Consider the following 22504-nt stretch of genomic DNA (forward strand, 5'->3'; position numbering starts at 1 on the left):
AGCTGGTTTGTTCTTGCTTAGAGAATGGGGATGAAGCAAGCACAAGGGAAGATGACACAGAGTTTAACTTCGAACTTGAGTAACCTAAGATGCCTATTTAGTGAAGGTAGCAAGTGGCACGTGAGAAAGCGTGAATTAAGAGAGTCCTTAGCTCACAGGTGGCAACTGAGGGCAAACAGAGTATGTAAAATGAGATAAGCTTTAGATACTAATATTTAATGAGTTAAAGAAAAGTCAGAAAGACAAATGAAGAATTAATCAGAGAAGAGATTAACCTGAAGATAGGGTAATGCTGAAAAAGGTAAGCAAAGAGGAAAAAATATAAGAAGGGTGGGGAGGGTGAAAACTACAGTGAAATGTACTGTATAAAGCAAAATTTTCTAACAGATGTTATTCAACACAGAAATGGACTACCCTGTAAGGCAATGAATCACATCATGAAATAAATGGTTCAGGCAGAAGCTATAGAGTCCTCGGTGAAGAATGTTCACTTTAAATAGAGAAGACCTGCATTGCACAGGCTGCTGTCATGTCATCTTCCCCAAGGTCCCTATGTATCTTTTCAGTAATCTGCCCTTCTTCACAATACAAGATTATGTTCCTACTCAATTCCAACTCTCCTCTCTTGCTGACCATTTTCTATCACCCGTCCTTTACTTTTTACTTTTTCCTCCACCTCCGTATGTCTATGTCTAACCTCAGACAGAAAAACACCTTCCATTTATCCTATTGTCCCACATCTCTATTTGTCTCCACCTTTTACTACTGAACATATCTACTCTCCTACCATCTATTCACTATTAATCCCCTACAAAAAGATTTCTGAGTCTATCACTCTACAAAAATAAAAAAAAATAAACTACTGACAAAGGACATCTGACTTGTGGACAGCTCGTTCCAGTTGCTGCTTACTCAGTTCTCCAGTCTCTTGATCTCTTCCGCAGTTTTATGGCAGAACTGACCAATCCCTCCTTATTGCAGTTATTCCTTTCACTTTTGTAATGAAGCACAGCGGTTTACAGGAAGCACTCTGGACCGAGAACCAGAAGATCTATGTTCTAGACCCAACTACCCCACTAATTACCTGTGAGCCTCCCCACCTCCACTGCTACTCACTCCTCAGATCTCAGTTCTTGTGAGGCACCCTAACACCCAGACTAGGTTATGTCACTTCAGTACCCACTTTCTCAAAACCTATTCTCCTTTGTAGTGCTTATCACAACTCCTTAATTATATAATTAGTAGCTGGATGGCCATCTTTCCTACCCACACACCAGACTGTAAAATCCATGAAGGCAGAGAGCACATGCCTTGCACCTCATCTGTGCAAAATAAAACCTGTCAATTGAGTTAATGTTGAAACAGATGTCAAGACCGCTTCCTAAGAGACTGCTTACATTATTTTATTATCCTAAGTAATAAAATCACTAGCATTTTAGTTACTTACAAAATTATTGACAAAGCTTCAAACAAAAACTCCATCTATTAACTTGAAATTTGATGAACTACATATGAACTACCGTATAAAACAGATCATGGGTAACAGGAACATGTTTTCTAAACACTTCAGCACCAAAATGTGTTCTAAACCATATATGAACTGAATGTATAAATGTACATCATGACATAAGCGATGTTTAATTTGACATTAAAACACTACTGTTTACGTAGCTGTTTAGAGAATACCCACTGGTACTTTAGTTTAAAGCTGTTCTTTACCATTGGCAAAAGCCATGAGCTACATACACAGCGAGGAAATGAAAAGTTTATCAGTCAAGTTACCTTTCAGTGTGATTTTAAATAATATTTCATATAAATCAGGGAAAAACAAGTACTGGGTCAACGGTAAGATTGCTTTCAAATGTAAAAATATATCTCACAGGAGTGAAAGTTTTGTCAAGTTTTACGGTACCCCACCTTGGTCAAACAATTTTAACAGATTACATGCTAATTTGACTTTCAACTGCTGAGTGTATCCTGCTCAACAATACCGTAAGGTCCTTCCCGGAAGGCTTGGCATTTTTGTTCGTTGGTCCCCTTAAGTAAATAGGAACGCAGGTGGTTTCAGTAATCTATAATATTCCAAAACAGAACTGAAAATGGCTTTTGAGGTTCAATATGTTTATACAATGCCATCTCAAAACATCGTACAAGTACTTAAAATCCGATGCTCAGACAATTCCCTTGGTTAAGAGTGGTTAACAGGCTGTAAATATAGTTGTAATCCCCAGGAAAGAAGAGGCATTCCATGACGGAAACACTAACAGACGATCACTCCGAGCCGCTCTCCAAGGCGTCCTCATCGTTAAATCAACACCAGGGGTTGTGAGCGGGCAATTGTGCCCCTCTGACACCCCGCTCTTCCGCAGACTTCGGGCTCCAATCCCCGCGCGAGGAGTCCCTCGAGACCAGCCAGCGCTTCCCCGAGACTTCGGAAGCTGGGAAATCCCTGGCCAGGGAACCAGGAGTTCAAGCCCCCTCCCCTTTCCTTTCCTGAAAATTAATGAATTGGCCATCCGATTGTTTATTTAATGAGGTGTGTAGTGGCCTCTACTGGTGCTAGTGTGAGCACAAGAATGTCCCACTCTTACAAGTGGGATGAACCTGGGGGAGGGGAGAGAGGCGAGGGGTGAACCTGCCTCCAGGTACAAAGCTCGGAACTAGACCTCGGCGCCCCCGACCTGCCCCCCGGCAGCCGCCCCTCCACTGGCGGCGCCCCCTTTCGCCCTTCCCCTCCCCACCACGCACGATCCCCTTTCTCTACGGCAACCGGAGCCGAGGCAGAGAAGTTCCTGCACGTTTCCTCCTGGATCCTAAACAAAAACACCCGAGCCACCGCCGCCTGAGCCGATGCCGCGCCCCCGCGCACCCCCGGGCCCGCGCCCGCCGCTTACCTGGGGACTGCGGCGCGGAGCCGCTCCTGGCGGCCGCGGCGCCCGGCGTCCGGCGCCCGAGCAGCAGCAGGCAGTAGAGCCACAAGGAGGAGGTGCTGAGGAGTCGCCGGGCTCCCCGCTCCGCCGCCATCTCTTCCCCGAGAGTGAGCGGCGTCGGCGGCGACAGCGCCGCGGAGCCCTTGCCTTCCCTCCCGCGCGTCTCAGCCGGTCCCTCGCTGCAGGCTCGGCTCCCGCGGCCGCCGCTGCTCCAGCCCGGCCCGGCCCGGCCCGCGCGGCCCCTCTCGCGGGAGGGGAGACTCGGGGGCGCCTCCCTCCTGCAGGGGGGCGGGGAGGGGAGGAGAGCGGAGAGGGGGAGTCAGTACATTCCGGGGCGGGGGGGGGTGGGTCGGTCTCCAGGTTCCAGGCGCCGCCACCCGCCGCCGACTCCGGCTCCACACACCAGCGCGAGGGGGGCGGAGACCGAGGACGGCGGGGGCGGGGGGCGGGAGTCCCGGGCGCGAGCGCGCGCACGCGCGCGCCTCCCTCGCCCGCACCCCCTGGGCTCCGCGCGCGGCCCGCCCCCGCTCCAATCCCGGCTGCCGCCTCGCGGGCCGCGACGGGCCCGCTCCCCTCCCCCTTCTCCCCGGAGCCGCTGACTGGTGCGGGGCGCGCGCACCGGGTGCTGCTGCTGGCGTCAGGGAAACCCCGGAGAAGCGGATCCGCCTCCTCCTCCCGCCAGCTAGCCGCAGCCCCTCGGCTCCGCGCGCCCCCGCCTCCTACTCCTCGCCCCGGGGACAAATTTCCCCCCTCACCTCCCCAGACGCCTCTGGCTGCAGAGACCTGAGGGCGAGAGGCGCTCCGAGCTCAGGCTGGTCCGGGAGGCCGGCGTGGGCGCGCACCTCTGCACAGTCCGGGCCTGGAGCGTCTATATAGGGCCTCAGAGGAAACCGAATGGCCTCCGGGAGGAAACCTGGGTGCGCAGTGGGTCGGCGCGGGGATTTATGTGCTCGCCAAAAACAATAGCGATCCCGCCCGGCTCTTGCTGGGCCCTGGCGCGGCTCCCGTGGGAGGGGGCCGGCCGCGCAGCCGCTGACCTCCGGCTTCCAGGCCTGGCCGCCCTCGCCGCGCGCTTCCCCCGGGCAGCGTCGGGACCCGCCCGAACCGCGCCCCCACCCGCGTCGCTGGGCCCAGGTCCAGGGAACTAGGCACAGACAAAGGTGCCCGCTGTCCACTTCCTCAGTTCGTGCGGGGGCCCCGACCGAGCCCTGGGACTCCCGGGGGCCAGTCCTCTCGCAGGAACTGCTACGTCTTACCTGTACCTTTGCGGGACACTTCGCGTTTTCCTACCTGGGAATCACGTCTTTCGCTGATAAACCAAGGAGCAAGTGGGATATGATTTTAAACCATTTAGTAATCGTGAGGCATCACCCAGGCTACCCAAAGTTAGGAGAAAGCAGTTTGTAGTTCCACTGCTGATGAGATTACTGATGATTTTGTATACTGCACCCATGGAAATTTTTTTTAAAAAATTTCTTTGTATGATTACGCAATCAGAGTCGTGTTTGGTGGTTAATAGGAGTTGGGTTTTATTCATTCTTCTGTACAGTCGATAACCGAAATGTCTTGCTTCCCACAAGAAAATGGCTATTTCACTAACATATCCCTCTGTGCTTTCTCATAGTTACTTTCTAAAGATATTTTATTCTAAAGCGCCAAAATGAACAATATAAGACATGGATTAACATCGGGAGGGAAGAGCTCAGAATCTTCCTAAAAGCTCTTAAATCATCAAAACGGTGAAATTAGGAATTCTCATCCCAGTTCTTTGAAACAATTGACTTAATAGAGGAAACACACGCTTATGGTTTTTCACTAGGGAAACCATTTAAATACCTTTTTGTTTTGGTTAGACTTGTTAACCAGCAAAAATATTTCCTAAATACCCGTGATTGACCTGTTAAATTAGAAATAGATTACCTCCCAATTACTTCACAAGTATTTGCTTAATTAACCTTTAATAATCACATCATTATTCAGTTTTCTGAGATAATTAATGAGAAAAGCTCTTTGAAAACTGTAAATTGCCTTGCAAATGTTAATTTCCTGATATCTTTTCTAAGTCTGGAAAGATTTCATTATATTAAACCTAAAACGTCTAATATGACTTCTGAGATGAAGCTTACATCTGTCTCCAAGTTTTGAAAAATACATGAGTTGTCGTTAGTGACAGACTGGTTTTAATATATGACTTCTATGAACTGTCTCAGTAATTTTATCAGCCCACTGTGTATATCAGTTTTATATCAAAAAGTGTAAAGCAGTTGTGTATTTCTGGCTTGTGATTAAATCACAATTTTAATAAAACCCACTCTATTAAACCACTAATAAATGGAGCCCCAGGTTAAAGCTACAGCTAAATCAGTTCAAGATAGTTAAATAACTCAGGCACACACTTGAATTCAGCTCCTTTGTTTCAAAGTCACTGACACTGTCGACTTGCCCTTTAAAAATCATCATTGATTAATTAACCTGTTCTTTGTTTAGTAAAGCATATCTGAGAAAAGATTTTCTTAGGCATCTCTTTTATCATTCTTATTCTCCCAACAAGATTTTCAACAAATACTTCAGCCTGCACCTATACTGCCAATCAACACTTTTATATTGTCTAAACTATCAATCTATGAAGAGATATTAAACCACTCGTGAAATTAACAGTTTTTTCATCCACATAAAGTTAGAACATGAGGCCCATGTTCAAGGAATAAGTGCACAAAGAAACTTTAGAGCAAAGAAAACAGAGTGGCCATTGTATGTCAGTAAAAGTTATCGAAATGCAGGCCAAAAATAACTAGACTGGTATCTTGTGAAATTTATGCTAATGTATTTTGATGTAAAAATTAAATGAAATATTAAAGCCTACGAATATAAAACTTGGTAGGAATCTTATTCTCTATAGTAAAAGGATTTTTTTTTTCAACATTAGAAAGGACGTACAATTCAGTGTTTAACTGCTGGCGGTAATGAGATTCTGCAGCTGAGTCCCTGGCTGTGGATCCCAGCATCCGAGGTAGAGAAGAAGAAAGCTAGTCCACTGACTAGCAAGATCTCAGGATAGAACACTTTCGAGTCACAGCAGACTTCAACTAGAAGTTGCCCCAGTCTTAAGAAAGTGATTTTCTTCTGCACAGAGATTGTTATTTTTATATTTGCCCTTTACTTTCCACTAGGAAAGAATTTTTTTTCTCCTGTTCTCCTTCAAGAGCCACCTGTTCTAGGGAGCCATCTCTGATTAAGCATAATTAAAAAGGATGTGTGCTCCTTTTTAAGTACAAGGCCTGCTCAATATTAATTTTGCTTGTCACATGTTGCTTAATTATATATCTTTAGTTCAACAACAATCTATTAATTCAGCAAAAATTATTGAGGACCTGTTTTCACCAAGTATTGTGCTGGATGCTGGGATAACAACATTATTGGTTCATTCATTTAATATTTATAAAGTACATCCTGTGTCTCTGGTCCTGGCTTGTGTTAAGGGAAGACAGTGATGAGCCAGATAAACAAAGTTCCCAGTCTAGCAGAAAGGGTAAACAATTATAACAAAGAAGTGTAAAGACTGTTATGGTAAGGAAAGATAAGGAGTGTGGGAAAACTTAGTAAGAGCATCTAACTTTAAATTGTGTGTGGGGGTGGGGGAAGGAGAATTAGAGAAGCACTGGCCTCTAAACAGAGACCTGAAGGTAGATAGGAGTCAGCCACGCCTACAGGTGGGATTTGACCCAGATTTGCATTTTAGAAGGAACACTCGGGCTGCTTCTTGGAGTGTAGTTTGGAAGAAGTCGAGACCCAAAAACAAAAACAAAAAAAACAGTTCAGATTTTGTTACAGTAGTCTAGGGAGGAGATGATGATGGCCTGGAGTAAAGCAGAGAGGATTAAGAAAAGTGGACAGATAAGAGAGAGATTTAGGAGATAGATAGAAACAGCAGGGGTGTGTGGGAGAGATAGGAGATGTGGGTAACTCAGGTTTCAACTTGGGCAGCTAAATGAAGGTGGTGGCATTCGCTGAGGGGGGAACGAGAAAGAGGAGCAGATGGGAGACAATGTTAGTTTAACTTTGGACCAGCAAATTTAAAGTACCTATGCATACATAGGTACTTTAAATATATCTGAGTAGAAATATCAGTAAGCCGTTCATTACTTGGATCTGGAGTTTAGCAGGGAGATAGGACTGGAGAAGTGAGTCATCAGCATATACTACATTATGCCTGAGTATAAGGTGCCTCTGAGCATAAGGTGAGCCTCCATTTTTCCAATTAAAATCCACCCCACTCCCCCAGGCCCCTCAGCGGCTCACACCGGTAATCCCAGCACTTTGGGAGGCCGAGGCAGGCAGATAGCTTGAGCTCAGGAATTCAAGACCAGAGTAGGCAACAGGGCAAAACCCAGTCTCTACATTAAAAAAAAAAAAAAAAAAAAAAATTAGCTAGGTGTGGTGGTGTATGCCTGTAGTCCCAGCTACTTGGGAGGGAGGATCACCAGCCTGGGGGGTCGAGGCTGCAGAGATACGTTATTGTGCCATTGCACTCCAGCCTGAGTAACAGAGCAAGACCATGCCTCAGAAAATGAAAACAAAAACAATCCTCCCCCATAAAACTTTGTGGCCAACTTGAACATATGAACTTTTAGAGATACAGATGAAATAATCAGGGCTCTGCAGCTATAAAAAAGAATGAGATCATGCCTTTTGCAGGAACATGGATGGAGCTAGAGGCCATTATCCTCAGCAAACTAGCACAGGAACAGAAAACCAAATACCGCATGTTCTCGCTTATAAGTGGGAGCTAAATGACGAGAACTTATGATCACAAAGAAGGAGACAGCATACACAGGGGTCTACTTTAGGATAGAGGGTGGGAGGAGGGACAGGAGCAGAAAAAAATAACTTTTGGATACTGGGCTTAATTCCAGGGTGATGAAATAGTCTGTACAACAAACTCCCGTGACATGAGTTTACCTGTGTAACAAACCCTTCACGTGTACTCCCAAACCTAAAATAAGTTTAAAAAATTAAGAAGTAAAAGTTGGGAAAAAAGAAATAATCAGGGCTCTATTTATAATATTTAATATATTAATTTAATTATGCTTACTTTAAATTACATATTATATAAATATAATCTTTAAAATAATTTTATTGAAATTCTTCATAGTGCCTTTATCATCACAAGTGTCTCATTTGGAGTCTCTAACATATTTCCCAGGACATACCATGTTCACTTCTACCCAAGTTTTTAACTGTATATATAATGCTGTCACTGAGAATTTTATTCCAAGCCACAAGTATCTAATCACACTACATCATTCATCCTGTAATTATATTCACGTACCATATTGCTTTTTATAGTGACTTTTAAAGACTTGTTTACAAGGACATCCAACACTTCCAAGTGTGAAGATACTTCCCTAGAAGTAATTTTAAAGTCTGTGTTCAATTTGTTTCCTTTCTTTTCAATTCTGTCAGGTGGCTTTGTATGAGCATTGAATGAGATCATTTCATGCTAATGTACATTTCCCCAAAAAGCATTTTGTTGTTCAAAATAATTGAGAGCATCCAGTAACATGAATGACTTTTTTTTTTTTCCCGAGACAAGGTCTCTGCTGCCCAGGCTAGAGTGCAGTGGCACAATCATAGCTCACACAGCCTCAACTTTCCAGGCTCAAGCAATCCTCCCACCTCAGCCTCCCGAGTAGCTGGGACTACAGGTGCATGCCACCACACCCAGCGAATTGTTTGGGTTTTTTGCATAGACAAGGGCTCACTATGTTGCCTAAGCTGGTTTTGAACTCCTGGCTAAAGCTATCCTCCTGCCTTGGCCTCCCAAAGTGTTGGGATTATAGGTGTGAGCCACCATGACTGGCCATGAAGGACTTTTAAGGGTCAGAATATAAAGTGACTCCCTGTTTTCTGATTTTGGTGGGAGAAAGAGGGCTCTGTCTTATATTTGGGTATGTACAGTAATGCCAACAGAGTGGTTGAGATTGCCCCAGGAGAGTTTAGGATGGAACCAGGATTGAGGATTGAGGACTGGGACCAAACTGGAAGAACACCAACACATGGAAGGCATAGAGCAAAAAAAAGAAACTTGCAAAGAAATAAGCAGACATGTAACAAGAAAACCAGGAGCATGTGGTATCACAGAAGCCAAGAAAAAGTGTTTCAGGAATGCTGAAGTGGTCAATAGTGTCACACACTCCTGAAAGATCAAATAAGGTAAGACCTGGAAACCATTCGTTGTATTTAGTGATAAGGTAAGTAAGTAACTGCAACCTTAGTAAGAGAGTTACAGCAGAGAGTAAGGCCACCTACTTGCTATGGCTTGTCACTGAGTATGAACTACTTCTTCAAGAAGTTTACCTGTAATAGGAAGGAAAAATTGGTAACTCTAGAATAGATTTTAAGAGGGCAGTAGATTTAAATGCTGATGTAAGGAGCCAACAGAGAGGGAAGTGTTGAAAATTTAAGAGAGAAAGGGGATAATTGACAGCTTTAGAAACGGTGCAGTAGATAATTTGGCAGCCGTTATTCCGCAAAGCCCATGATTATCTGACCTCAGTAGTCTCAGGCAACTGGCAGAAGGCAAAAGAACTTCACAGAACAGAGGCACACCCTGGCCCTGTGGTTCCCAGGCAGGCTTCAGCTGTATTTGAGCATGTTTAGTTCTTGTAGTATCTTAATTAATGCTGAAAATAAGAGGCAACATCCTGACATTTGCTACCTAGTCCCCTAGAATTCTGTCCTCAAAAGACACATGGCTGGGTCCCAACAGACAGCAATTATAAAACAAGTCAGACCAGCTTTCCAGCAAAAATGGTAGGATCTTGCTTTTTGGTTACAAATAACAGAAACCCAATACAAAATACTATCTTCTTTTTACTTTCTTATTTTTTAATTTAATTTAATTATTATTATTTTTGAGACGGAGTCTTGCTCTGTCACCTAGGTTGGAGTGCAGTGGTGTGATCTCAGCTCACTGCAAGCTCCACCTCCCAGATTCACGCCATTCTCCTGCTTCAGTCTCTGGAGTAGCTGGGACTACAGGCACCCACCACCACGCCTGGCTAATTTTTTTTGTATTTTTAGTAGAGATGGGGTTTCACTGTGTTAGCCAGGATGGTCTCCATCTCCTGACCTTGTGATCCGCCTGCCTCAGCCTCCCAACGTGCTGGGATTACAGGCGTGAGCCACTGTGCCCGGCCACAAAATACTATCTTAAGCAGAAAGAAGGTTTATTAGAAGGACCCTGGCATTTTATGACAGGGGTGCATCTGGGCCTTGGGAATGGAACTGGAGACTGGAGCACCTTAAAAAAAAAACAGAAAATCCTCTTTTGGAGAACCTCTTGTCTCTTCACCATTCTCTGAATCTGTCTCAGCTCTACTCTCACTGCAGAATGGCTCTTTCTTTGTCTTAGTCCACATGGTAGTAAATGGCTACTACCAACTTCCAAATTACTCTGTTACAGTCTGATTCTGACTGCCAGTTCCAATTACAAATTTCCCAGTGAACGGATTGATTGCCAGTCTTGGTTTAGGTGCCCACTTCAAACTACTCAGGGAGGCCAGTGGGTGAGAGTTATAATATGGAAGCTTCCAGGGCAACCAACCAGTAAATAAAGGCATAGTGTGCAATTCACAAAAAAGGGGTGCCATCAAGCAATTCAACAAGCATCTTTTGCAGCTGGGTTCTATTTGTCACTTTATCCCAGTAGCCCAGCCTGGTACCTGCTGCTTAATAAATATTTGTCTAAAGAATAAATATTTAGGCCGGGCACAGTGGCTCACGCCTATAATCCCGGCACTTTGGGAGGCCGAGGTGGGCGGGTCACGAGGTCAAGAGATCAAGACCATCAGATCGAGACCATGCTGGCCAACATGGTGAAACCCCGTCTCTACTAAAAATACAAAAATTAGCTGGATATGGTGGGGCGTGCCTGTAGTCCCATCTACTCAGGAGGCTGAGGCAGGAGAATCTCTTGAACCCCAGAGGCAGAGGTTACAGTCAGCCACGATCGCACCACTGCACTCCAGCTTGGTGACAGAGCAAGACTCTATCACAAAAAAAGAGAAAAGAATAAATATTTAGTATTGAAATAAAGATTATTTAAATTGTGGAAGGGAAGGAATTTAGATATCAGGTCAAGCGATTTGTTTGGATGGGAGGAGCCAGGAAGGAAGGAGGCAGAAATGGATATGTGAGAGGATATGAAGTTCATTCTTGGCCGGGCGCGGTGGCTCAAGCCTGTAATCCCAGCACTTTGGGAGGCCGAGACGGGCGGATCACGAGGTCAGGAGATCGAGACCATCCTGGCTAACATGGTGAAACCCCGTCTCTACTAAAAATACAAAAAACTAGCCGGGCGACATGGCGGGCGCCTGTAGTCCCAGCTGCTTGGGAGGCTGAGGCAGGAGAATGGCGTAAACCAGGAGGCGGAGCTTGCAGTGAGCTGAGACCCGGCCACTGCACTCCAGCCTGGGCGGCAGAGCGAGACTCCGTCTCAAAAAAAAAAAAAAAAAAAAAGAAGTTCATTCTTGAGGGTCTTGATAGCCTTCCTCCATTAAGTAGGCAGTAAAGTCATCTGCTGCTAGATGGTAGAGTGTTTAAGGGGAGAGGTAAAATCCTGGAAGAGTCACACAGGGGATTAAGAGAGGGAACAATTTAGGGGCCTGGCTGAAATTAATAATAATACATTTGTGATTCTTCTCTTTGTGGTATTCATGAGGCAATAAATGGTAAGAGAAGAGAAGGTGGATAGTTGGATTGGCCTACAGTTGGGGATTTCTAGGCATGGGCAAAGAAGTAAAAAAACAAGAATGGAAGGACGCAAGGACGCCGAAAAGTGACTTATTGTAGTGACAAGTGAAATGGTTTAGGCCATATAGGGAAGGAGATAAATCCATAATGGGCAGAATGACTAGGGGGAAATGAGGGTGCCTGGGAATTGGAGCACTTAAGAAGATCAGAGTAGATTTTCGATGTATAAGTAAGAAGAACATAAAGATAGAAGGTTATGTATTTCAGACTAGAATATTGAAGGAGAGTCAAGGAAGCCAAGAAATTTTTAGGTAATGGTATTTCGTACATCATTTACTTTTTGGTGTGTTACTTGTATGTTTTGGAAATGTTCAGGATTTCGTTTTTACTGCTCTGGACTCGGCTCTATCCGGTTGCCTGTCACTCAGCTGCTATGTATCTCTCTCTCTCTCTCTCTCTCTCTCTCTCTCTCACACACACACACACACACACACACACAGAGGCATGCATATGGCAAGCTGCTTTCCACAAAGGATTTGAGGCAGCCAGGAAAAGAGATTACCAGAGGACAACCAGACTCCTTATTCCAAGCTATGACTCCTCCCCATCTCCCCATGATCTGCTCTCCAACACTAGAGTGCTGAACTAGACAACATAAAAACCTCAAGAATCTCATTTAAGCATTTAGCTTATGTGCTTTACAAGGGCTCCCTGTGTTTTGGTCCCTTTCTTTTATCCCTGCTGGGCCATGCTCACTGAGAAACTCTCAAGCAAAAGGCACCCTCAACTTTACTACTGATTGGGAAACAAAAAAGAGAGTTGCCTCTCTCCAGGTTTTCTCCTGGAGAAGGAGTCAATGAGAATGTTATTCAGTATTGGCCTTTTCCTGCCCTCTGTGTTGCCGTGCAATCTCCTCCTAGGTGTTGAAGGTAGTGGAGAGAGAGAGAAGGCAGAGAGCAGGGACAGTGTGGCTAAAAGATGTGTGTGTGGTCCACAGGCCAGTGAAATCATCTAGGATGGCAAGACATGAAGGGGTGGAGAGAAAGAGTGTAAGCCATTGTACCTTTAAGATTCTTGAGGAGTGGGTCAGAAGTCAGCCATGAAATGAAAAAAAAAAGACACTGAGTTGGAGGTCATGTGGTATGCTCTGAATATTTGTGTTTCTCCAAAATTCATATGTTGAAACCTAATCACCAAGATGCTTATTTTAGGAGGTGGGGTCTTTCGGATGTGATTGGATCAGGGGATTAGTGCCCTTATAAAAGAGGCCACAGAGAGCTGCCTTGCCCCTCTCACCATGTGAGGACACAAGGAGAGGCCGCCATCTACAAGAAAGTGGGCCTTGGCGAGACACTGAATCTGCTTTGAGAAATAGATTTCTGTTATTTGTAAGCCATACAGTTTACGGTATTTTTTTATAGAAGCCCAAATGGACTAAGACAACACGATTATCAGAATCAGAGAGAGTTCTTGTTTTGTTTGAGTTTGTTTTGCTTGGTTTTGTTTGTTTGTTTGTTTTTAACCAAGAATGTAAGTGAAATGATGGAGAAATGGCAGGGAGGGGACAACCAGGGATTATTATCAACACCTACTGGTCACTTGAAATCTGAACAAATGAGGTCTGCAGAAGTGGCCTTGGGAGAGAGTCAGATTTCACATAAAGAAAGAGTGCCTGTGTGAGGACCATGAACGTGGAGATGTCTGTTTACAATCCAATGGGACTTCCGGGGGGGAAACAAAGGAAATGGTTGGGACGGAGGCTTAGCACTGAGAGCTTGTAACGATGTGGGGAAGTGCAGTACATTATAAAACAAGCCCACCGGACAGTGGCCACCAGGATGAGGGATTCTGACTCCATGGTGACACTAAGCCAATGTGTTGCATTGAGTACTTTAGACTGTGAAGAGCCCAGCCCGGCTTAACACAGCCTCTGGTGTCTGGATCAGTAGGTGGAGGCCCATGGGGCAGAGGAAGGCCAGTCCATTGGTTCCTCGAACTAGGGCTCTAGATTCTCTCCCCGACACACCCTCAGCTGGACACCCAAGAACTGCAGTGGCTGGGGCAACACTGGAGGAGGAGTAGTGACCCAAGAGCAGATATGGGAGAGCTTCTTCAACTCAGGAGTTCAGGATTTTTCTCCCAGGAGGGAAAGCCTCCCTGCCACTTATCCCAGGCATTCCCAAACACAGACTCATCCAGGGACTACTTTTAAAACACACACAGATTCCTGGGCCTCACCTAGTCCTCTTGAATTAGAAATTCCTGGGAATGAACACCAGGAATCTGCATTTTTGAGAGTCACCTGTTAGTTTCAGAATTTCTATATAGGAGGAACTTAAGGGTAGTAATGTCGTTCAATAACAGAAGTAAGCAAAATAGACTATGTTTTTGTCTAGTGACTCAAAGGATAATCAGCTTTATACATTTTCTTATCTAATTATACTAAAATAAACAAAAACATTAACTTATAATTTCCTACTTTTAGCACTTTTGCTGTTCTCAACCTTTTTCCTACTTGTCATTATTTTAATTTGAAATCATATCCTCTTATCATGGGTGATTTTTAAAAATCTTCCCTTGTTTGCTGGGCGCAGTGGTTCATGCCTGTAATCCCAGCACTTTGGGAGGCTGAGGCAGGCGGATCAGCTGAGGTCAGGAGTTTGAGACCAGCCTGACCAACATGGAGAAACCCTGTCTCTACTAAAAATACAAAATTAGCTGGGTGTGGTGGCGCATGCCTGTAATCCCAGCTCCTCAGGAGGCTGAGGCAGGAGAATTGCTTTAACCTGGGAGGGAGAGGTTACAGTGAGCCAAGATCGCACCATTGCACTCCAGCCTGGGCAACAAGAGCAAAACTCCGTTTCAAAACAAAACAAAAAATCTTCCCTTGTTGTATACTGCATTTATCAAGTTGTCCAATATTTTAAAAATGCATGTTGTGGAACACCTAGGAAATGCCCAAAACTAGATAGAAGAGGAAAATTACCTGTATTCTCTTTTCCCCCACCATTCTTAATGTTTGGTGTTATCTCCTTCTATTTCTATTTCTCTCCACAAAGTTTCTTTTTCTGTATTTGTTATCATAATATATGTGTAAAACTATATTCTTCTTAAACATTTCATTATAAATACTTCCCCATGTTATTATTCCTATAAGTAAATCTAATTGCTTCATAATATTATATTGAATAGATAAATCATAATTGTCTAAACTATTTCTTTATTGTGAGATGTTCGAAATTGTTTCTTCATTCCACAACTATTTATCAACTTCCTAGGGTATGTTAGGCAGGGTTCTGGGGCTTGGAAATATAGTAGTGAACAAAGTAGTCCAATTCTCATGGGGCTTACATTTTAGTGGTTGGGGAGGGACTGGTAATAAACAAATGTCAGGTTATAAATAATGCCGTGAAAAGAAAAACAGGAAAACAGGGTTAGAGAACAACAGGGTTACTATTTTATATAGTCATGTGGCAATGACTATATATGTAGTGATGAGTAGATTGGTCCACAATACATTTCAGTTTTTCAAATTACCTTGTCAAGATGGTTTACCAAAGAAAAAATTATTGAATCAAGGAATGTGAATATTTTTTATATTCTTGAAATGTATTGCTTATTAAATTACAAAGGGTTGTACCAATTATATCCACCTTTGAGGTAGGATTGTTGAGTCTTTATATGGTTTTATAAACACTGCTTATTGGAATTTCTCACTGATTTGAATGAGCTTTCAATGAGTCAAAAATGAACTTTTATCATATTTGCCACAAGTAACTTGACCAGATTCCTGGTTGATTCTTAACTGCAGTAATATGCCTCTCTCTTTTTACATAACCACTGGTTGTCCCAATACTCTGTGCTGAATAATCGTTTCTCATACTTTGGTTTGTGCAGTTTTATCACATATTCATATTTGAAGTATATCAGGATCAATTATAAGATTATTTATTTTGTTCATTTATTTGTTTATTTTTGCATCAATACTACATTGCTTTAATTATAATATCTGGCAGGGCTAATTACCCCTCATTATTCTTGCCTTTAACATATATGTCCGTGTGTGTGCATATATGTTATTATTATTATTATTATTTTTGAGAGAGAGCGTCTCACTCTATCACCCAGGCCAGAGTTCAGTGGTGTGATCTTGGCTCACTGCAACCTCCACTTCCTGGGTTAAAGTGATTCTTGTGCCTCCGCCTCCCAAGTAGCTGGAATTACAGTCGTGCGCCACCACACCCAGCTAATTTTTGTAATTTTAGTATAGACAGGGTTTCTCCAAGTTGGCCAGGCTGGTCTTGAACTCCTGGCCTCAAGCAATCCACCTGCCTTGGCCTCCCAAAGTGCTGGGATTACAGGTGTAAGCCACCGTGCCCAGCCTGTGTTATTCTTTATGTTTTATTCTTTTAAATAAATTTTATACTAATTTAATCAAATATTCATTCCAGTCTACTCCCTACCATTATTATATTTTCGATGCTATTAAGAATAGGATTTCCTTTTCACCACATTTCTAATACATTATTGCTGTTATACAGGCTAGCTATTGATTTTTGTGTATTTATCTCATCCCACCATTTTATTGAACTCGGTTTTTATCAATTCAAATAGCTTTTTAATGGAATATCTTTGGTTTTATAGATACACAGTTCATTTCCTCTTATATTGCTCATAGGTTTTACTATGTTTTGGATAATATGTTACTTGATTTCGTAGAACTTATTCACATAATCTTTTTATTTTGAAATATACTTATCAAAATAAAATTACTCTCTTTAATAAATGGCTTTGACCTTGGATTTGACTTTATGTTTATTTGTGCCTAAATATATCTTTGCTTTTCTGTTATTTAAGAATTTTTTTCCTTTTTTTTTTTAGCTATGTGTAATGGACACCGGAGGGTGTGCCTGTCATTCATTCCTCCTCCAAGCATGTGGTTACCACTAGAGCTACCATATTATTATAGTGCGACCTCCATCTCTTGGCCACAGTTAATTGAGCTTGTTGTAGACATCTGACCCAAGCTTGGCTAATCACAGTACCCTGATCTACTGTCTGTAGTTGACTGGTTCATTGATAGGTGACGACCTAAATAAAACCCATAATGCTTTAACTTGAAGTACTGAGAGAGTGAGACCAGTAGTTTAAGGTCTAAAATTTAGAAACCAGTAACTGTCTGAGGCCATGTTTTTCAACATGTGGCGAAAACAAGTGTCCAACAAAAGATAATGAAGCTGACATACAGAATCTTAGCCATGATGAGTGACACAACATTTGAATGTCATGAACGTCCCAGTTTCTGGTGTTCCTGAGGGCCAGCTGCATCTCTGCACCTATAGTCCAATCAATTATACTTTCAATTTTGTGAAATTCCTCAGTCTTCGTCCAATGAACCCTCCCCTTTTTTGTAATCAGCTTAGATTTACCCTTGAGACAGAAATGCCAGGCAGGTTGCTTTCTAATTCCTAGAGGTGAAAAATAATTATTTTGTGTGTTACACTGGTCAGATCAGTTCAGCAGGGAGTTAAGAAAGGGAAGGATATAATACGGTAGTTTAGGTTATCTTGGTCCCGTTCTCTTCACCTCTCACTTAGATGATGCAAGCCACGCTTCTCCTGCTGGATTGAGGTCCTAAGTAGCCCCAGTCACAATATGACTACATTCTCTCAAAGTACGTATCTGAGCATCAGAAAGTTAGTTTCGTGGCCTCTGGATGAAGTGAGGGGGAAAAGAGACCAGATTGATAGGCTTTGACAATAACATTCTCCTTTTCTAAAACATGCCCTGCAGTGCTGTCTTCAGGGCTGTCAGCCTGTACCTTTTGCCACTAAAGACAGTTAAAGAAGTAAGAGGATCACTTCCGGGAACTGACTTTCCAAAAGGAACATCTGTCCTGTCACCTCGCAGCACTCTCCAGGAACTGATGGTCAAAATCAGAGTTCCCAGGCATGTGGCATTGAGGGGCACTGATCCCAGATGAAGACAGTATCAAAGATCACCACGTTTTCCTGACAGCTATGCCGCCAAGAATGTTAGGATCTGTACATCTGCTTTCAGGACATGGATTTACCATTTTGGATAGTTTTTAGTCTCTTACTGACACCTTAGAAATCAAATTACTCTGCTAGTGCCAGAGGCCCTAGCTCACTGATGGAGCTACTAAATCAGACTAATTGAGCTAACAAATATGCTTGAACAGTGCTTCCTTGAGAAAATGCAACCTTCAGAAGACCTGACATTTACTTCTGACTTAGCCAGACTTATTGACAATTTTCTGAGACTGCTTTTGATTTATATCGATTTAAAGAAATATGGAATGAATGTTAAGATTTCAAATAAACCTTTTCCCTGATTCAAACACCAACAGAAACACCAAATGGAAATTTGTAAGTAGAACATGAGTCTAGCCCAAGTCAGTAACAATTGAAAGCTTTTATTGCCTGACAGCAGCTTTCAGACCTATAGGAAATGCTTGGAGGGGTTTGGTGCAGTTCATAATGGGCCAAGTGTCAACGTCGCAGATGCCTTCCAAAAGTTATTACAGTTGTTTGGCTACTGTGCTGGCAGTATCAGCAGGACAACTAAGAAGTATAATGTTACCAACAGCACACATTTCTTTCTTAGTCCTAGATGTGGTGCTTTGAAGACAGAAATGAGGTTGAGGAAAAATAACTTCTGCTATTTCTGCGAACCTGACAGATAACGTCAAAACTATTAGTTTAGCTATTTTAATCACAGTGAAACAAATATTAAGGAAAAAAATCAGAATATGCCTTTAATAATTGGATTGTAACTTTTTGTCTTTAAGGTTTTTTGTTTGTTTGTTGTTTGTTCTGAGACAGGATCTCACTCTGTTGCCCAGGCTGGAGTACAGTGGTGCAATCACACCTCGTTGCAGCCTCTACCTCCCGGGGTCAAGTGATCCTCCCACCTCAGCCTCTTAAGTGTCTAGCACTACAGGTGTGTGCCACCATGCCCCACTAATGTTTTACTTTTTGTAGAGATGAGGTCTCTCCATGTTGCCCAGGCTGGTCTGAAGCTCGTGGGCTCAAGCGATCTTCTTGCCCCAGCCTCCCAAAGTGCTAGGATTACAGGCCCGAGCCACCACACCAAGCCAGATTGTAAAGTTAATGGCAAGAAGGAAATATTTTAACATAATGCAGTGTGATAGAATACAACAAATCCACCAGAACTGCGAAACAGCCCAGAGAGAGAAAGAATTTTCCCGAAGACTGACAGGCAGCATGCTGGTATGCTAAACAGACTGATATTTTAATCAATGCCCTAAAATGAGGACCCTAAAATAAGCTCAAAAGATATTGAGATTTCCTTTTAAATGAATTATTCATAGGCCAAATAGCAAATTAAAAATAACATTATTGGCCAAAAACTCTGAAAGAAAAAGTAAGCATGGTTAGTACAGTCAGCTGTAACTCAGAAGAACTGGACTCTTCTTTTTCGTTCCTAGCTTTATCACTCACTCACTAGTTTCCTTCATAGTTTTTCCAAAAACCCCTGTGTCTATACGTATCAGATTACAGAGATACTTTATCAACTATGAATAATGATATGGAGCTAATCAACATGGAAAATAACCTGCGAGCCACACGATTCATTTTTCTTATTCTGACTTTGATAGAATAAGAGAACATGGTTATCTTCTAGGAGGTCAGCTCTGAATATCCCCAGCTTCCTTGATTAGCTTTTATAAACTATGAATTTTCCTGTGCCCCGAGAGAGTAATTCTCCTGAAGCACAGCTTCAAGAGGCAGCATGGTTAGATTAGGAGGGAAAAACCTTGTAATTGGAGTTTGGATTCCAGATCTACCCTGGTTGAGCTTATTTATTACTACTTCATTTGTTTCCAATGTAGATAGACTCTGAGTACTATTGAGGCACAAGGGGCAGCTCCATTGGGTTAAAGGTGGAGCTGAGCTACTGATTCCCTCAAGCCTTGCCCTGGCTGAGTGGGGTCTGGGATAGCTGGAGTCCCCAGGCCTCTTGGCCACAAGCAGACTCCATGCTATGCTTGACCCCTAATATGCTATTAAAAATAATATTAGTTTCTATGAGATCCATGATATTGAAAACACTAAGTTGTCTCACATTGGCATTTCCCAGTCTGGAAATACAAAGGCTGTAATAGGATCAAAGCTTTAAAAAGCCTGGTGAACACAGTGACAACTTGCTCTTATTGGGTTTTCTATACCGTTCTCACTTTCCTCCTCTATGCATCATAGTTCTCCTCATTGCCATCACAGAAATGATTCTAAACACGTGCCCTCCTGAAATCCCACCAGTGATGCCTATTGTCTACAGAGAAATGTCTAAACAGGGCCTATGAGGTTTGTCTTTCTCTAGTTTGCACCTATTTCTCTGGGCTCATCTCCTATCACCGCCACTCAAACTCCCGCAGCAAGATCACATGGCTTCTAGTTCCTTGGATACCCTGTGATTTTTCATGCCTCCATGCTTTGCTCAAGCTGTGCCTTCTGATTAGAATGCACGTGCCTGGTAAATTGCAATCTTTCTTTCTTATTTCAACTGCTCCCTCCTTTTTGATGACCTGTCCACCTTGAACATACTTCTGTGATTTCACTTATTGAGGTATTATGATTTGCAAGTCTGACTCCCCCACCAAGACAGGGACCATGCCTTATTTGTCTCAGTAACTCTGAGGGCTGGCACCGTAGGCAGTGGTGTAACGTTTGCTGGGCAGATGGACACACTGACAGATGGTTGAATGGATGGATGAATTCAAGTTACTGTGGTCTTGTTCATCAAATCTCAAAACTCTGGCACAAGAGCTTTGTGAATAAAAAGATGAACGATTTTACATAATGCACACTTGTTTGGTACTTGGCATGCCACAATTTATCCTTTTATGTTAATCTCCTGTTTCTCTAAGAATATCATAAATCATTAATACACATACCAGTGAGGTGTGCTATAGTTGGTGCAAGACTTGATTCTTATCAGACTTTGTATTGCGAATATCTGGTCTCTAAAACAAGTCCAGCCACCTATCGCACCAGGGTTCCTCTTGGGAACAGCATTTTAAAAATAGGTGGCTAGTTATAACTGTGTGGAGATTAAGAATTGTTAGCAAGGCCAAAGGACTGCCCTCCTGTAACTTCTGGGACATTCACATGAATTAGTAAGAACTTTCTCTTATCTTTACTTCTGAATGCAGAGTTTGGCTGAGCATAGTAAATAGAGGGACACTCAAATGACTCAGTTTCCTCCCTAATTCAAAGCCTCATCTCTGGATAAAATAATGGAGTTTAATTTAAGAATTTAGATTTTTTAAAGTGATTGCCAAAAGAAAAGTGGTTGTTACACAGAAGAAAATTATCAGAACAAAACAGCCTTCTCAAACTAAGCCAGACTTCTCCTTCTTCTTTATTCTTTTCCTCCCAACACTGGGATACAAGAACTGTGGTGATTATGATAGTCTTTTTCTACTGCCGTTCTTTCCATCTGAATCAGAGGCACAAAATCATAGAAATACAATTAGCTAGTGAAACAAAGGCATATGAAACCCTCATCAGGAAGCCCCCAGCTTTTTAGCCCTCATCAACTCAGCCCTTGCAATGTCATGTTTTGGGAAACATGGGACTCTTCTAAGCCTATGGGGTTCTTGCTTTCAGTAGGCTTTTTTTTTTTTCTGCATAACTAGAGGAGTGTCTTTTTGAGTTTGGACTTTCTAACCTTGAGAAGGAGTTGACGTGCTTCTTCACTGAGTGTGAAATGAGCAGATGGTGTTGTTTCACTCCAATTTGTTTTGCATGGACTGAGGAGAAGGCTGTGGGGGAAGGGATAAATGTGTTCTATTCCTGACTGCTAAACACAACTTATTGGCACAAAAAAGCCACTTCACTAACATTGGATCATCTACTTATTAATAAGGACTGGAGCTTCACTTATTCTACTTCAGGCTAGAAGTTAATATCACCCTATTTTTCTCTTTGTCCAGAAGGAACTATATTCTCATTACAGCACAAAACAACGTGTTTTGACTGTTTGCCCAAGCTAATAATTGAAGGAGTCTATAGTGGGCCCTTAAGGTAATGAAAGTCATCCAACACACACTCTTTTTAAAAAGCCAATTGCCCCTCTGCAGGCAGGTTCACCACATTTTTAGCTCTACATTCAGCTCACCTACACCGGACTCCACACCCCAAAGATGTTCCTGGGGAACCAAGATAAGATAACTATTCTCATGGAAAAGTTGCTAAATTCCCAGTGATCACCCAGCTAGCTCTCTATCTGGACTGCTAGGGGAAATATGGGCTGGAAAAGTGGTTGCAAGATTTCACCTTCTGTCTTATGCTAGGAAGCATGCGGAACTTCTACCAGGTAAGCAGGTGGAGTCCCTTGTTCAATCTCATCCAGGGAAGGAGGCACCCAGGTCTAAGAGGGGGCTATCTGATCTGTTAGCAGTCAGCCGAAGGTGGTGTGTGCTCAGTTTCTACCACACAACACCTTGATGCAGCTACAGTGCCTTTTTTATTTTTTTGAGACAGAGGCTTGCTCTGTCACCCAGATTGGAGTGCAGTGGTGCTATCTTGGCTCACTGCAACCTCCGTCTCCCGGGTTCAAGCTGTTCTCATGCCTTAACCTCCCAAGTAGCTGGGATTACAGGTGCCCACCACCACACCTGGTTAATTTTTGTATTTTTAGTAGAGACGGGGTTTTGCTATGTTGGGCAGGCTGTTCTCAAATTCCTGACCTCAGGTGATCCTCCCACCTCAGCCTCCCAAAGTGCTGGGATTACAGGCATGAGCCACCACACCCAGCCTACAGCACCTTTTTAT

The 22504-nt window shown here is 43.1% G+C and overlaps 1 protein-coding gene across 1 annotated transcript in view; it reads right to left on the reverse strand.

The window, feature by feature from the left end:
* Window positions 1-4015, reverse strand: part of NEO1 (neogenin 1) — a 269841-nt gene extending 265826 nt beyond the window's left edge. The window contains 2 exon segments of the mRNA XM_033189458.1: window positions 2895-3208; window positions 3714-4015. Coding sequence (XP_033045349.1) covers window positions 2895-3024 — 130 coding nt within the window. The 5' untranslated portion in view covers window positions 3025-3208; window positions 3714-4015.
* Window positions 4016-22504: the final 18489 nt, after the last annotated feature.

The sequence above is a fragment of the Trachypithecus francoisi genome, unplaced genomic scaffold, assembly GCF_009764315.1.
Source record: "Trachypithecus francoisi isolate TF-2019V2 unplaced genomic scaffold, Tfra_2.0 Lachesis_group3, whole genome shotgun sequence".
NCBI classification, from domain to species: Eukaryota; Metazoa; Chordata; class Mammalia; order Primates; family Cercopithecidae; genus Trachypithecus; species Trachypithecus francoisi.